This window comes from Muscardinus avellanarius (assembly GCF_963383645.1).
Source record: "Muscardinus avellanarius genome assembly, chromosome: 15".
In the NCBI taxonomy this organism is placed as follows: domain Eukaryota; kingdom Metazoa; phylum Chordata; class Mammalia; order Rodentia; family Gliridae; genus Muscardinus; species Muscardinus avellanarius.
The window spans coordinates 62478474-62492176 of NC_137801.1; the positions used below are offsets into that span (position 1 = coordinate 62478474).

At 36.0% G+C, this 13703-nt stretch overlaps 1 protein-coding gene across 1 annotated transcript; it reads left to right on the forward strand.

Moving 5' to 3' along the window:
* Positions 1–759: 759 nt before the first annotated feature.
* On the forward strand, positions 760–12686 carry ETAA1 (ETAA1 activator of ATR kinase; the record flags this gene model as incomplete). The annotated part of the gene is made up of 6 exons (XM_080711379.1): positions 760–982; positions 2070–2198; positions 2441–2517; positions 5755–5867; positions 6313–8357; positions 12568–12686. The coding sequence occupies 6 exons, from the start codon at positions 760–762 to the stop codon at positions 12684–12686; spliced, it is 2706 nt and encodes a 901-aa protein (XP_080567505.1).
* Positions 12687–13703: the final 1017 nt, after the last annotated feature.

A 13703-nucleotide genomic window follows, 5' to 3' on the forward strand; every position in this document is an offset into this window, starting at 1 on the left:
TACATCTGCATTGAACCTAGAGGTCAATTTGGGAAGAACTGACTACAGTGAATCTCACAACTCATGAACATAGTATAACCCTTTATTTCAGTCTTCAATTCCTTTAAAAAACGTTTTATAGTTCTCTCTGTAGAGGCGACAACCTTTAAAGTTTTTCCTAGTTATCTGTTGTCTAATATGCCATCATAAGCCACGTTTCTTTAAAAACTCAGTTTTTACTTATCTATTAAAATAAATAACTTTGATTATTGACTTGTATACAGCAACCCTGTTAAATTTTTAATAAATTTTTCTCTTTTGTGTACATAATACGTCATATACAAAAAAATTAGTTCTCTTTCTTCCTAATCCCTATTTCTTATTTCCTTTTTTTTTTTACCAAATCCTGAAAGCTACAGTAATTCGCATCTGAGCAATATGTAGCTTCACTTGTAAAATAGATAGCTTCTAGTGCATTCAATCTACTTCATCTATTTAGGCTAAATCCCACTCCTACAAGTTCTTCCCATTTCAAAGCATCTGCGACTAGACCCCATCCAAGAGGCTCAGAGCCCGGCTGAGGATGCGCGCGCAGCCCGACCCCTGAAAGCCCCGCCCCTCGCGCTCACGCAGCCAATCAGCGGCTGCCTCCTGCGCGCGCCCCAGCACCCAAAATGGCGGCGGCCGTTGGCGCGGAGTCCGGTTGATGGTGCCGCGGTTTTAGTCCTTCTGTTGCAAAAATGTGAAAGAAGCGCCAGGTGGAGGGGGTGGGTCGTAGGGATGAGTCGGCGAAGGAAATATGGGGACAGCCCTGCCCCGAAGGACGCGCCGCGCAAGGCGGCGGCGGTGGAGGAAGCCGCGGCGGCGGTGGAGCCGGGGAAGAGGCGGCAGAGCTCGGCCGGCGGCTGGGGGCCCCGCGGGGCCCGAGAGCGGCCGCTGCGGTCGCTGTGCCCGCCGGAGCAGCGTCCAGCAGCCGCTTGGTGCGGTGACAGTAACCCCGAGGGTGAGAGCCACGTGGGCGGCGCTGCAGCCCGAGCCCGCGAGCAGGGAGCCCGGGCGCGGGCGGCGGCGTGAGCTGGGCCGGGCCTCGGCCCTGCGAGTCCAGAGGCAGCTCCGCGGCCCGCGTCGCCGAGTCCGAGCTGCCCCGCCGGGGCCGCAGGTGGAGCGGTGTACCTGCGGGCCCGAGGGCTGCCAGCTCCCAGGCTGCTCAGCCCGTCTGCAGTGCAGGAATCAAAAGAAAGAGCTGCCTGTCCTGTCCCCCCCCACCCCCGCGTTTTCCCGGGGCAGTTATTCCCCTCAAACTTCTTTTTTTATTTATTTTTATTTCTTTTGTCCTGGCTTGCTGTAGAGAAGGGGCCAGGTGAAAATCTATAGCTTAGCAGTGCCTTGGTGATGTCCCATCAACAGGCTGAAGAAACCGGAAGTTGCTGGGTGTAACATCCCCCAGAGTAGGAAATCAAGGGCCCCTTTCTTTCTGATCAGTGTTTGGTGGTTCCTTTTACAAGCTTTTTAGAAACTATAGTGAGAATAAAACTCGTATAAAAGGCCTTTTTCTGGAACATGTTATTAAAGCTTTTGTTGTTACATCACTTGGCTTTCATTTACTCCCATAAAGCAACTCAGGAATGAACATACACAAACTATTAACGTTGAAGTGGTGGTAGGGAAAACTTTGCAAAATATGGATCTCTTTTGTAATAATTCGTGTAGGTTGGATAGAGTTGATGAAAGGAGACTAAGATTGTTCGTGGAGTTTCTGTTGGGAGACATTTAATTTTTTTAAAGTATTTGTAATTACAGGTGGTTCTACAAATTCTCCCAGTCCAAAGAATAATGGAATGACTAGGTCATATGCTATCGTACCTTCATGTATCTACCAAAATGTCTAAAAATATTTCCCCTTTACAATATTAAACTTATAATGTCTTAATGTGAATATTCATGCCAAAGGAAATAAGTTGTGCTTAAGAAATTGTCACTAAGAGAATATTTTATATTGGGCTATAAACAGTAGTCACAGCTCTTTGACTTTGTGACATTATGAAATGATGCTTTTAACATGTGACTTATTTTAATCCTATTTTATATAGAGAGGTATGAAACACCAAGAAGAGTGCTGAAAATGGATTTATTATCATGTACCTTCAGTTCTCCAAATGATCCAGATGGACAGAATGATATCTTTTGGGATCAAAATTCTCCAATGACAAAACAGTTAGGTAATTTATTATTAACATTTTAATGCAGATAAATATTTGATAAGTGATTAAGATTTAATTATAAACTTTCAGTCAGATGACATCAAGAACTTTATACAGCAGATTGTTTTTGAGAATCTTACATGATGTATGTGATATCAGTGCATAGTCATCTAAGCTACGCTAATTAAAAATATTTCTGGAAAATAACAGCTATTTTAATTAAAAGTTTTGCTTAAAACTTATAGAAATGTGTTTTTTAGGTAAAAGAAGAAAGAAAAAGATTAACACCACAGATAGTGATGAGATTTCAGATATTGTTAATCGTATTGCTCCTCAGGTAAATACCACACTCTTTTAGATTACTTTTTTTTTTTTCTTTTTGGTGGTACTGGGGTTCCTGGAAACCCTTTTATATTTTTATTTGGAAACAGGGTCTCTTACGCCAGTGCGGCTGGCTTCGAACATGTGCTATTTCCTATCTCTGCCTCCCAAGTGCGGGGATTACAAGCATGTGCCACCACACCCAGTTTATAGATTACTTTTAAAACAGTGGGAAGCCGGGCGTGGTGGCACAGGCTTGTGATCTCTGTGCTTGAGAGGCTGAGATAGGAGGATCGCGCAGGTTCGAAGCCAGCCGCACTGGCGTAAGTGACCCTGTTTCAAAAATATAAAATAGGAGCCCGGTGTGGTGGCGCACGCTTGTAATCCCCGCGCTTGGGAGGCTGAGACAGGAGGATTGCACAGATTCGAAGTCAGCCTCAGCTACTTAGTGAGGCTCTCAGCAACTTAGTGAGACCCTGTTTCCAAATAAAAAATATAAAATGGGTCTGGGAGTGTAGCCCGGAGGTGTCTGGGTTCCATCCCCAGTGCCACCCCCCCCAAAAAAAAATAATATATATTATATATATATAATAATATATATATAATAATATATATAATAATATATATGGTATATATATGGTTTGGAAGTGTAGCCCGGAGGTAGAAGGGCTTCCAGGAACCCCAGTATCACAAATAAATAAATAAATAAATAAATAAATAAATAAATAAATAAATAAATATTGGAAAATGTGCATCAAGTGATGTGTAGTTCATTTATATGAAAATAATGTTTTATCATGATTCTATTTTCAAGAAATAGGAAGCAAAGATTACTTTTACCTTTCTATTTCTGAATTGCATGTTTTGAAAAAAGGAACATAATATAAAATTTGTAATTGGTATCCAGAGCATTGGATTGATTGTAGGACCCTCACAGATATCAAAATCTTTGGATACTTAACCTCTTTTCTGAATGGTATAATATTGCATTGTGTCTTATGCAAATCCTACTTTACTTTGTTTCTTTTCCTTTCCTCTCTTCCCCTCCCCTCCTAGGGCTTCACAGGTTAGGCAAGTACTCTCCCACTGAGCTAAATTCCCAACCCCTCCCATATACCTTAAATCATCTCTAAATTACTTATACCTAATATAATAAATGTAACTGTTACACTCATTTGTTTAGGGAATAGTAACAGAGAGTCTATAGCTGTTCTGTACAGCTGCATTTTTTTCTGAGTATATTCAGTCAGTGGTTGGGTGAATTTGCCACAGATACGGACTGTATAAGCTTTCCTACACTTGTTTGTTTTTGGTGGTATTGGGAATGGAACCCAGGGGCCTTCTACCTCTGGGCTACACTCCCAGACTTATTTTATAATTTATTTGGAGACAGGGTCTCTTAAGCCAGCTGAGGCCGGCCTTTAACCTGCATGACCCTTCTGTCTCATCCTCCCAAACACGGGGATTACAAGCGTGCACCACCACACCCAGCTACACTTGTATTTTGTTTTAGTTTCTTTAGAGTTTTCTGTGTTTTTTTTTTTTTTTTTTTTGGTGGTGGTACTGGGGTTCCTGAAAGCCCTTCTACCTCTGGGTTATACTCCCAGACCTATTTTGTATTTTGAAACAGGGTCTCTTATGCCAGCGCGGCTGGCTTCGAATCTGCACGATCATCCTGTCTCAGCCTCCCAAATGCTGGGATTACAAGTGTGAGCCACCATGCTCAGCTGCAGATGACCGTTTTTGAAGCATGTAAATCTTTGTCAGATCATTGTCTCTTCAAAAGCTTGTCATGTTTCAAAATGACAAATATTTATGCTTATTTTTAGGCGAGTTATTGAGTCCTTTTCTACTGTTTTCAGAGATTTCTTTTTTAAATACACACTTAAATTCTAATTAAATGCTAATTTTGCTTTCTGCAGCCTTACCTTTACAGTGTTGTTTGTTTGAAGGTAGTGCATACCTTCTCTGTTATTTATACAACTTTGCACACTATGCTTTTTAGGATGAACTGAAGTAATAAATAGAGTACCTAGAGTACCTGAATTAGTAAATATATTTAATTGTTAATGATAAGTTTAAAATATAAGTTTAACTAGTATACAAAATACAGAAAGTTTTGATATACAAAGTTGTGCACATAAAGTAGTCATAACATGTTAATTCTCTAAAAATTGAATGAATTTAAAGCCAGGTGTAGTGGCGCACGCTTGTAATCCTTGCACTTGGGAGGCTGAGACAGGAGGATCACACGGGTTCGAAGCCAGCCTCAGCTACTTAGTGAGGCCCTTTGCAACTCAGTGACCCTGTTTCAAAATAAAGAATAAAAATAAGGGCTGGGGGTGTAGCTCAGAGGTAAAATGTCCCCGGGTTCCATCCCCCCTACTGCAAAACAAAAACAAAAAAGAAAATAGTGTTGATTCATTAAGGATTTTAAAGTACCAGGTCATAGGGGTACTTTAAGTTTATTTGTACATATGTGTAAAATGGCATTTTCTTTATGTTCACCATACTGAGCTATCATAAGAAGAGTCTGCCTTTAAGAACAATATAATATAGCTATAATTTTTTTTTACCTTGTGTGATAATTCATTTTATTTACTACAAAAGTAGAATAAAAACTGGTTAATCAATTTGATTTATTGGTTTTGTTATTGCTACAAAAAGCTCATTCTCTAGCTTAACTGTTCTCAGTTTTGGTGTTAAGTGTTCTCTTTACTTAAGTGTTCTCAATTTAGGTTAACATAGATTGTCCACCTCTAGATAGAAATAATAACAGTATTTGGAAAATTTGATGAGCTAAGGGATAGAATCTGTATATGTCTGTATTTTCAGTTCTTAGATACTACCATAGGTTGCTTATTTCTAATAAAGTTTTAAATGAGTATCTTATGACAACCAAAGCAGTCAGTTTCTTTTGATAAAAACATGTCTTTACACATGCATATATTAAATTTGAAGAATAATTTAGTTTTCAAAATCTATTTTTAAAATCACAAATTCCTAATTTTTAATATTTTCACTCTGAAAAACATAAATTGATGACTTCTACAACCTGTTATTGCCATTCTAGCCTCTGCTTGTCTTTTAGTTTGTTAAGTAACTATCACCTCACCAGATTTTATTGCTCTAAGAAAATAACTCAAAGTAATTTTTACTTTCTTCCTTATTTGCTTCTGTGTTTATGTGTGTGTGTACACATGTGGGAATGTGCATGCATCTCACATCTCTTTTTTTCTTTCCTCTTCCAAAGGATGAGAAACCAATAGCAAACTCTATGCTGGGCATGTGGATTGGTGCGTCTGCTATTCCTTGTACTCCTAGTGTAGCAAAAGAAAAATCAAGAGTAAAAATGAGCTGCACAAAGTGAGTTTAGACTTTTAAACTTTTCTAAGATTCAAGTAATATTTGTAATAATAATGTTTTGTTTTTGCAAATATGTCAAAATAGTTAATAAAAACTTTTTAGTTTTATTCAAGCATGGTGGTGCCTGCCTATAATTCTAGAACTTGGGAGGCTAAGACAGGAAGATCCTAGATTTAAGGAAAGTCTCAGTGGGTAGGTGAGACTCTCATCAACCTAGTGAGACCCTATTTTAAAATAAAAAATAGGGCTGGGGTTGTAGCTTGGAAGTAGAATGCCCCTGGATTCAATCCCCAATAACACACACACACACACACCTCTTTAGGTTTGAAATGTAAACTTTTGGAGTAAAAACTTGTAGTTTAACAAATTTAGTTGAAAATATCTTAAATTACAATATTATAATGACTCAAATAATTTCTTGGTTATAATTTTTGATGTTCAATAGGTTAAAAACACAAAATCGAGAAAAAGAACTCATGAAATTGGCTAAACAATTTGATAAAAATATGGAAGAGCTAGATGTGATTCAAGAACAAAACAAGAGGAATCATGATTTTATTCGGACAATTTCAGAAACAGAGACTTTAAGTAATTGTAAAGATTATGAACAGATGCAAGCATTGCGTGATATAGTTCCAACAGTAGATAATGTTATAATAAAGAAGCCAATGAAAGGAAACACCAGCATATCTGTAGTAAATGATCAAAATAGCAGTCAGAAACCATTTGACCCAAATGCTGAAGCAGCTTTTAATGCCATTTTTGATGGTTCTACTCAGAAATGTAGTGGACGGTTAAGCCAAGATCTGTCAGATACTCTTTTGAACAATTGTAATACAACCTTTGGAAAGAAAAGTGCTTTGAAAGAGGAGAAAATCATTACTAATGATACTCTGCTTGCTGAAAAACTGCCAAATAAAATCTCTGTATCACTTTCTTCTCAAGTAGGTACTCCCATAATGACAAAATCATGTGTGACTCCCTGTACTAAGGAAACAGAAGCTTCTAGTAAGCACATTGATGCATTTAATTCCAGCAGTTTTGAGGATGATTGGGAAAGCCTACTATGTAATGAACCTTCTGTTATTCAAAATGTTGAAATGCTTGAACTGGTCCCTTCTAAAACTGTCCCAGCTACTGATCATAAGGGAATTTGTACCTTTATTAGTAAAAATGATGAAAGTACACCAAAAACAAATACAACTCTAGATGCCAGATTGAAAGATTCAAAAATACAAAATCTTCCTTTAAAAATATGTAACAGAAAACTAATGGATGCTGGAGAATGTAGACGTTCACCAAGTCCAAATGATAAATCAGTCAAATTATCATTCACTGGAAATGAAATGAAATTTGAAAAATGTTTCAATAAAATTGTCATTCAAGACAGAACTCAGGATTGTGCAGTTGCATCTGCTGTGACAAAAGTAAAAGAAAATATTCATATCAAGTTGACTTCTAATGTAACTGGGCCTGAAAAGTCTGCTTTAGACACAAAATATTCTAGTGAACAAAAAAATAAACCCAGTTTCAATCAGTCTTTCAAAGCATCTGTTAATATTGAGTCTTTTGGTTCTGCAACCTTGAAAAATGAAACCACTGTTAGTAACCCAAATCAGACAAGTGCATCGGAATTAAGTTCTTTTGTTGATGACTGGAATGATCCATCATTTGCCAATGAAATTTTTAAAGGATGTCATTCGTTAGATACTACCTGGGAAGCAGATGATGTAGATGATGATTTGTTGTATCAAGCATGTGATGATATTGAAAGACTAACTCAGCAACAAGACATTATAAAGGACAACAAGACATCAGAAAGTATACTTGAGATCAATAATAGTTCCAAACATGGAGCCAAAAACATGTCTACTACATCTAAACAAGGAAGTCATTTGGTGCAATCAAAGCATTTGAATCTGGGCAACCTTTCATTACAAACATCTTCCTTGACAAATAACACACAAATAAATCAATCAATGAAAACAGAGAAAAGGGAAACGTGTGGGAATTTTCCACGTTTTTTGTGTGCTGCAACAAATTTCACTGTGTACTCTAAGAACTCAAATTGTCAGATCAACAGTCAGCATGTATCTTTGAGTAACACTGATGTTCCAATAGTGATGAATAGTACCAAATCAGTTCTTACAAGAAGTTCAAGTTTGAATGTGAGTACAAATCATATGAGCACAGTAATTACTACTAATAATAACAACTTGAGTACTCAGCAACTGTCCTTTAGGACCATAACAGATGGAGTTCACAGTGACCTCAACAAAGCAGTTACATTTTCAAAGTATACATTTGCAAAAGTGAAAAATTCTCAGATTCTTTCTCAGTGTAATCAAAATTATATAGCACGAAGTCTGTCTGCTACCAAAATCACACAAAGCTTAGAGAAAAAGAAAACTGTCAACTCATTACATGGGAAGGGGGATCAACAACAATCTTCAGTGAACATTTCTGAGTCCTTGAAACATTCTTCAAAAGGTATGTATGAAATAATTCTCTTTGAAAAGTATTAGCTTAAAAAGTAGTAAAATTATTGTTCGAGGATAAGATAATGTAAAGTACGGTGTTTCACTAGAATTCTTAAAGTGATTCTTATAAATAATTATGCTGAAGTATATAAACTATAGGTGATTTATTTTTTTAAAGATTATATTGGATCCCTTCCCAGCATTTAGTAACTGGTATATAGTAGGTATTTTATTTTTTGAACAATTCATGAATTCTTAGAAAATCATACCTTCAGATGTATGTATTCAAATATTAGAATTATTAGGTATATTTACTAAATGTCTTTTAATGCTTTATTATTTTAGTAAAACTGAGAGACAATATTTGAAATTTGGGGGCTTCTTAATCATCTTTGCTAAAATCTGATGTTTAAAGCTCACTGCTAGTTACTGATTATTAGAATTGTGATGGTGATTTGTTTGATGGCAACCTGTCATTTTGATTCTTTGATTTCCTTCTTCCCCAACTCTCTGTTCTGTCAATAAGTTCCATTGATTGTACCTTAAAAAGTATATGTCCAGAGCTGGGCATGGTGGCACACGCTTGTAATCCCAGCATTCGGGAGGCTGAGACCTGGAGGATCGCGGTTCGCGGACAGCCTCAGCTACTTAGTGAGGCCCTCTGCAACTCAGTGAGACCCAGTTTCAAAATAAAGAATAAAAAATAGGGCAGGGGGTGCAGCTTGGAGGTCAAATCCCCCTGGGTTCCATCCCCACCCAGACCTGCAAAAAAAAAAAAAAAAATTATTTGTCCAGACTCTCTATTTTTCTCACTTTCTACCACTACCACTCTATCCAAGTACAGATTTCTTGATTGAATGGCTACGGTTCTTTGATATGTCGCTTTTCATTTCTAGTCTCCAAATAGCAGACTAGTCTTATAAAATGATACAGGCAAACATGGCATTCCTATATGTATAAGACAATTTGTAAGTGGCTACCCAACACATTTCAAATAAAATCCAAACTTTACACTGTAATCTATAAGGCCCTGAATTATCCTTTCTCAACCTGCCCATCCAGCTAAGCTTTAGCTATACCAACTATCTTTCAATTTTTTAAACATTGTAGATTCTTCCCTAGTTCCAGGAACTTAGACAATGGCCCTTGACGAGAACACTTCCCAACATTTGACCTCCCACACCCTTTTTGTTTATGCTGTCTTTGCCTTATGTCTGAATAAAATGTGATTCTCATACCCAGAATGATTAAGATTCACTTTCTCTGATATGCTAACTTAGGGTGCTTTATTTATTATGCTGGCTTGTAATTACAAACTTTCTTAATCACTCCCTCTCTCATGACGCCAACTTCGGGACTCATAATGTTGATCCTAATATAGTGAGTCTTTCTTTTAACATCACATCATTTGTTAGTAATGCTAGCAAAGCATTACTGCTACAGATTTTCAAGGTGCGCCCCTTCTTAGCTTACAACAGTAATATGCTAGTTTAAAAAGAAAGGTCACAGTATAGAGTAACTTGAAGTAACATGTTAAATCCTCAATTTTTTGTTTCCCACAACCATTTTATCAGAGGACACTAACCACAGTTTGATATTCATCATGGAGCATTTTCTGTGGATAGAAAAAGGCATTGGGGCTAAAGGTGTTGCTCAGTGGTGAAGTACTTGCCTAGCATGTGTAAGGTCCTGAGTTCCATCTCCAGTGCCACCAGAAGAGAAAAAGAAACAAGGTGTGTCTGTGTGCATACATATGAACACATTTAAACAAACAGAATTATGCACTCTATGCCCACTATTTTGCAGCTTGCTTTTGCCTTTACTTAATGTATTATCGTTTACCTTTTCCTATTAGTACCTACAGATTTGCTTCAGTTCTTTTCATGGATAAATGATACTAATATGGATATGTCATAATAACTGTATTGATGGAAGTTTACATGGGTGACAGATTTTATGCTATTGCAAACAATACTGTAGTGAATATACTACTTAAATTTCTGCATGCTTGTATAAGAAAATATTTAGAATTTTGGTGAATACTGCCAATTTCCCTTCAAAGAAAGTTACACCAACTAATATACTTGTCAACACTGGTAATGAATAATTCTTAATATTATATTCCAAACTAGGTGCTTCAAAGCTTTAAGGATTGTTATTAATCTCTAACTTTAAATATTTAAATTTATATGAAAGTGACATATAACTAACATTAATTTATTTATATATAGTTATAATTCTACTAAAAATAATCTCAGATGTATTTGAATTGTCCTAAAACTCCTGTCATTCTGTGTGCATTTTTTATGGCTGGTTAATCTGCCTTTTAGTTTCCTGTACAAAATTTTTACTTTCAAATATAGAATCTTAGCCAAGGATTGCAAGTTTGCAGCCAGCCTCAGCTTAGTGAGGCCCTCTGCAACTTTGACCCTGTTTGAGAAGAAAGAATAAAAAACGGGGCTGGGGTTGTAGCTTGGAGGTAGAATGTCCTGGGTTTTATCCCCAGTAGTGGGGGGAAAAAAATTAGAATCTTAATATTAACCTTGGCAGTGTTTGCTATTCTGCTTCTCTTTGACTTTCATGTGTAGCAAGCTGCTCTCTAGGAAATCTTTGAAGCAAAACCCAGTTATAGTAAAGAGCTGTGGTTCTCATAGGTTAACATATTTTGTTTCTGGGCCCTTTAGAAAAACAAAATTTCTTGACATCACCCCACCACCACCACCATGCTTTAAAATCAAACGTAAGGAGAGCCGATTGAGTTAAAGGAAGTGTTGATGGGAAGAATATGGCTCTCCCTCAGTCAGATTTTTCATGGCATGACTATATCATTTGAAGTTATTTTCCATGATATTTTCAGGCCAGTTATAAGACTACTTCAGGAAGCTATACTATTTCTTGCCATTGTGGATTATTAACCTATCTTTCTTCCATTCTCACAGTAAATTGAATATAAACTCTATGTGTATGTATTCTGAGCTTTGTGTTTCTTGACTTTGAGTCTAAAAATTAGATACTTAGTAAAGCTAATTGTATTTTTTAGTATATTTCTGAAAGGTAAAATAGCTTTAGCCTAATAACAAGCTATGAAATAAAAGATATCAGGATCATCTGGGGGTGTGCATATTTTTTTCTTTGAATATTTTTTCCCATTTCTGATTGTACCAAGAAAGGAAGGTATATTTTGGAACATTTTCCCCTTATTACCAAGATAAAAACTCATGTAACAAATTTCTTTATCTTTCTAGGAATCAATGAATAAATTTTTCTCATCCTCTCAGAAACATACATTTTATAGCATATAGTTTTATCAATAGAAGTTCACTTAAATATGTATTCGGGTTATAGTGTTAAATATTAAATACCATTTAAATAAAATAGTTCCTAATACAAAGCTTCAGCTAAGTTAATAAAAAACATTTTAAAGTTTCTATGAAATTCATTTTCCAATAAAATTATCTCTAACAGTAAGTCACGAGTAGCTAGTTTGACATGAGGAATTTTTCATACTATCATTCAAAAAAAATTTTTTTCTGAATAGCTGAAATAAAAACCTTGCAGGCCTATTTAGAAAAAAAAGTAGTTATGGGTCAGGTGCAGGGTACATTCCTATAACCCCAGTACTTGAGAAACTGAGACAAGAGGATTGCAGGTTTGAGACCTATTTCTAAATAAAAAAAAAAAGGGGGGCTGGAGATTAAACTCAGTAGTAGAATGCCCTTGAGTTTAATCTTTGAACCACACACAAAAATAATTCATATATATTAATATAATTTATGTTATAGTACTATATATTACTTGAGGTATTGATATTACCAAATTATATTTTTACCACTTAATTTATTAAAGTTCATATAACATTTAAGATTCCGGTTTGTATGTTTATTTTTAAGACATATACATGTATAGATCATATAAATTAGATACCATCCATAAGAATTATTTGGTGAGTAGTCAAAGTAAACAATTTTTAACTAAATTGATTTTTTTCACCCTGAAAAGAATGCATCAAATAGGGACAAACCTATCAGTACTTGATTTTCTTTTGACCCTACAGCATTATATTTCTATGCATATATTTGGAATGCTATATTTAGTAGCTCGGTTTGATAGAATAGACAAATCAATGTGGCAAATCAGGGTAATAAGCAAAATTAAAAGCACTTATTCAAAATATCGTTAGGTTATAAAATTAATACATATATGTTTTGTTTAATTTTTAGACGAAGAAGAGAAAAATAGAAAATATTCTCCTGAAGAAATTAAGAGAAAAAGACAAGAAGCATTGGTTCGAAGAATGGCCAAAGCACGGGCATCATCTGTGTACTCAGCTCCTCTTTAATTTTTTCAATGAAATATTAGTATGAAAACTCATAGATTGTTGATAACTATCTATGATAGGAAATGTTTTTTATTTCTCTATGAGAAATTTAATGGTGACTTATAAAGTATGGACTTCTACTTTATTTAATAAATCAATGTTGGCGTTGGTAAATTAAACTTCTGCTTGGAATGTATGTGAAAGTAATTACATAGAACTTCTGGAAATTTAGGAAAATTAGCAATTATGTACTAAGTTATACGGGAGAAAATGGTTATACTTTTTTTTTTTTTTTTTTTTTTGGTGGTACTAGGGTTGCTGGAAGCCCTTCTACCTCCAGGCTACACTCCCAGACCTATTTTATACTTTTTTTAATTTGGAAACAGGGTCTCTCAAGCCAGCAAGGCTGGCTTCGAACCTGCGTGATCCTCCTGTCTCTGCATCCCAAGCGCGGGGATTACAAGTGTGCGCCACCATGCCCTGCTGAAAATGGTTATACCTTTTAAATATGATTGAAGGAGCTCATCAAAAATAAATTATGTACCTAATTTTCTATTGTAATGCCTTTTTTCTAATACAAAATTTCAGTTTACTGAGTTCAGAGAAACTATAATTTTGTTTTTAGTAACTGTTGCTTAAGATTTTTATACATTTTTATTTATTTATTTTTTTTTTTATGATGGTACTGAAGGTGGAACCCAGGGGCTTTTCTACCTCTGGGCTATACTCCCAAACCTACTTTGTATTTTTATTTGGAAAGGGTCTCACTAAGTTGCTGAGAGCCTCACTAAGTAGCTGAGGCTGGCTTTGAACCTGTGCGATCATCCTGTCTCAGCCTCCCAAATGCAGGGATTACAAGCATGCACCACCATGCCCGGCTCAATTTTTAATTAATACTTCCATGTTACTATGAACATAGTTGGTAGGAAATAAAGAACTTTATTTGTAAAGGTTTTGTTTTTATTTTCTAGCTAGAAGTAGATTTGGATTTTAATATTTTTAAAATGTGATACAGTTTGGAAACTTTCTACCACATTT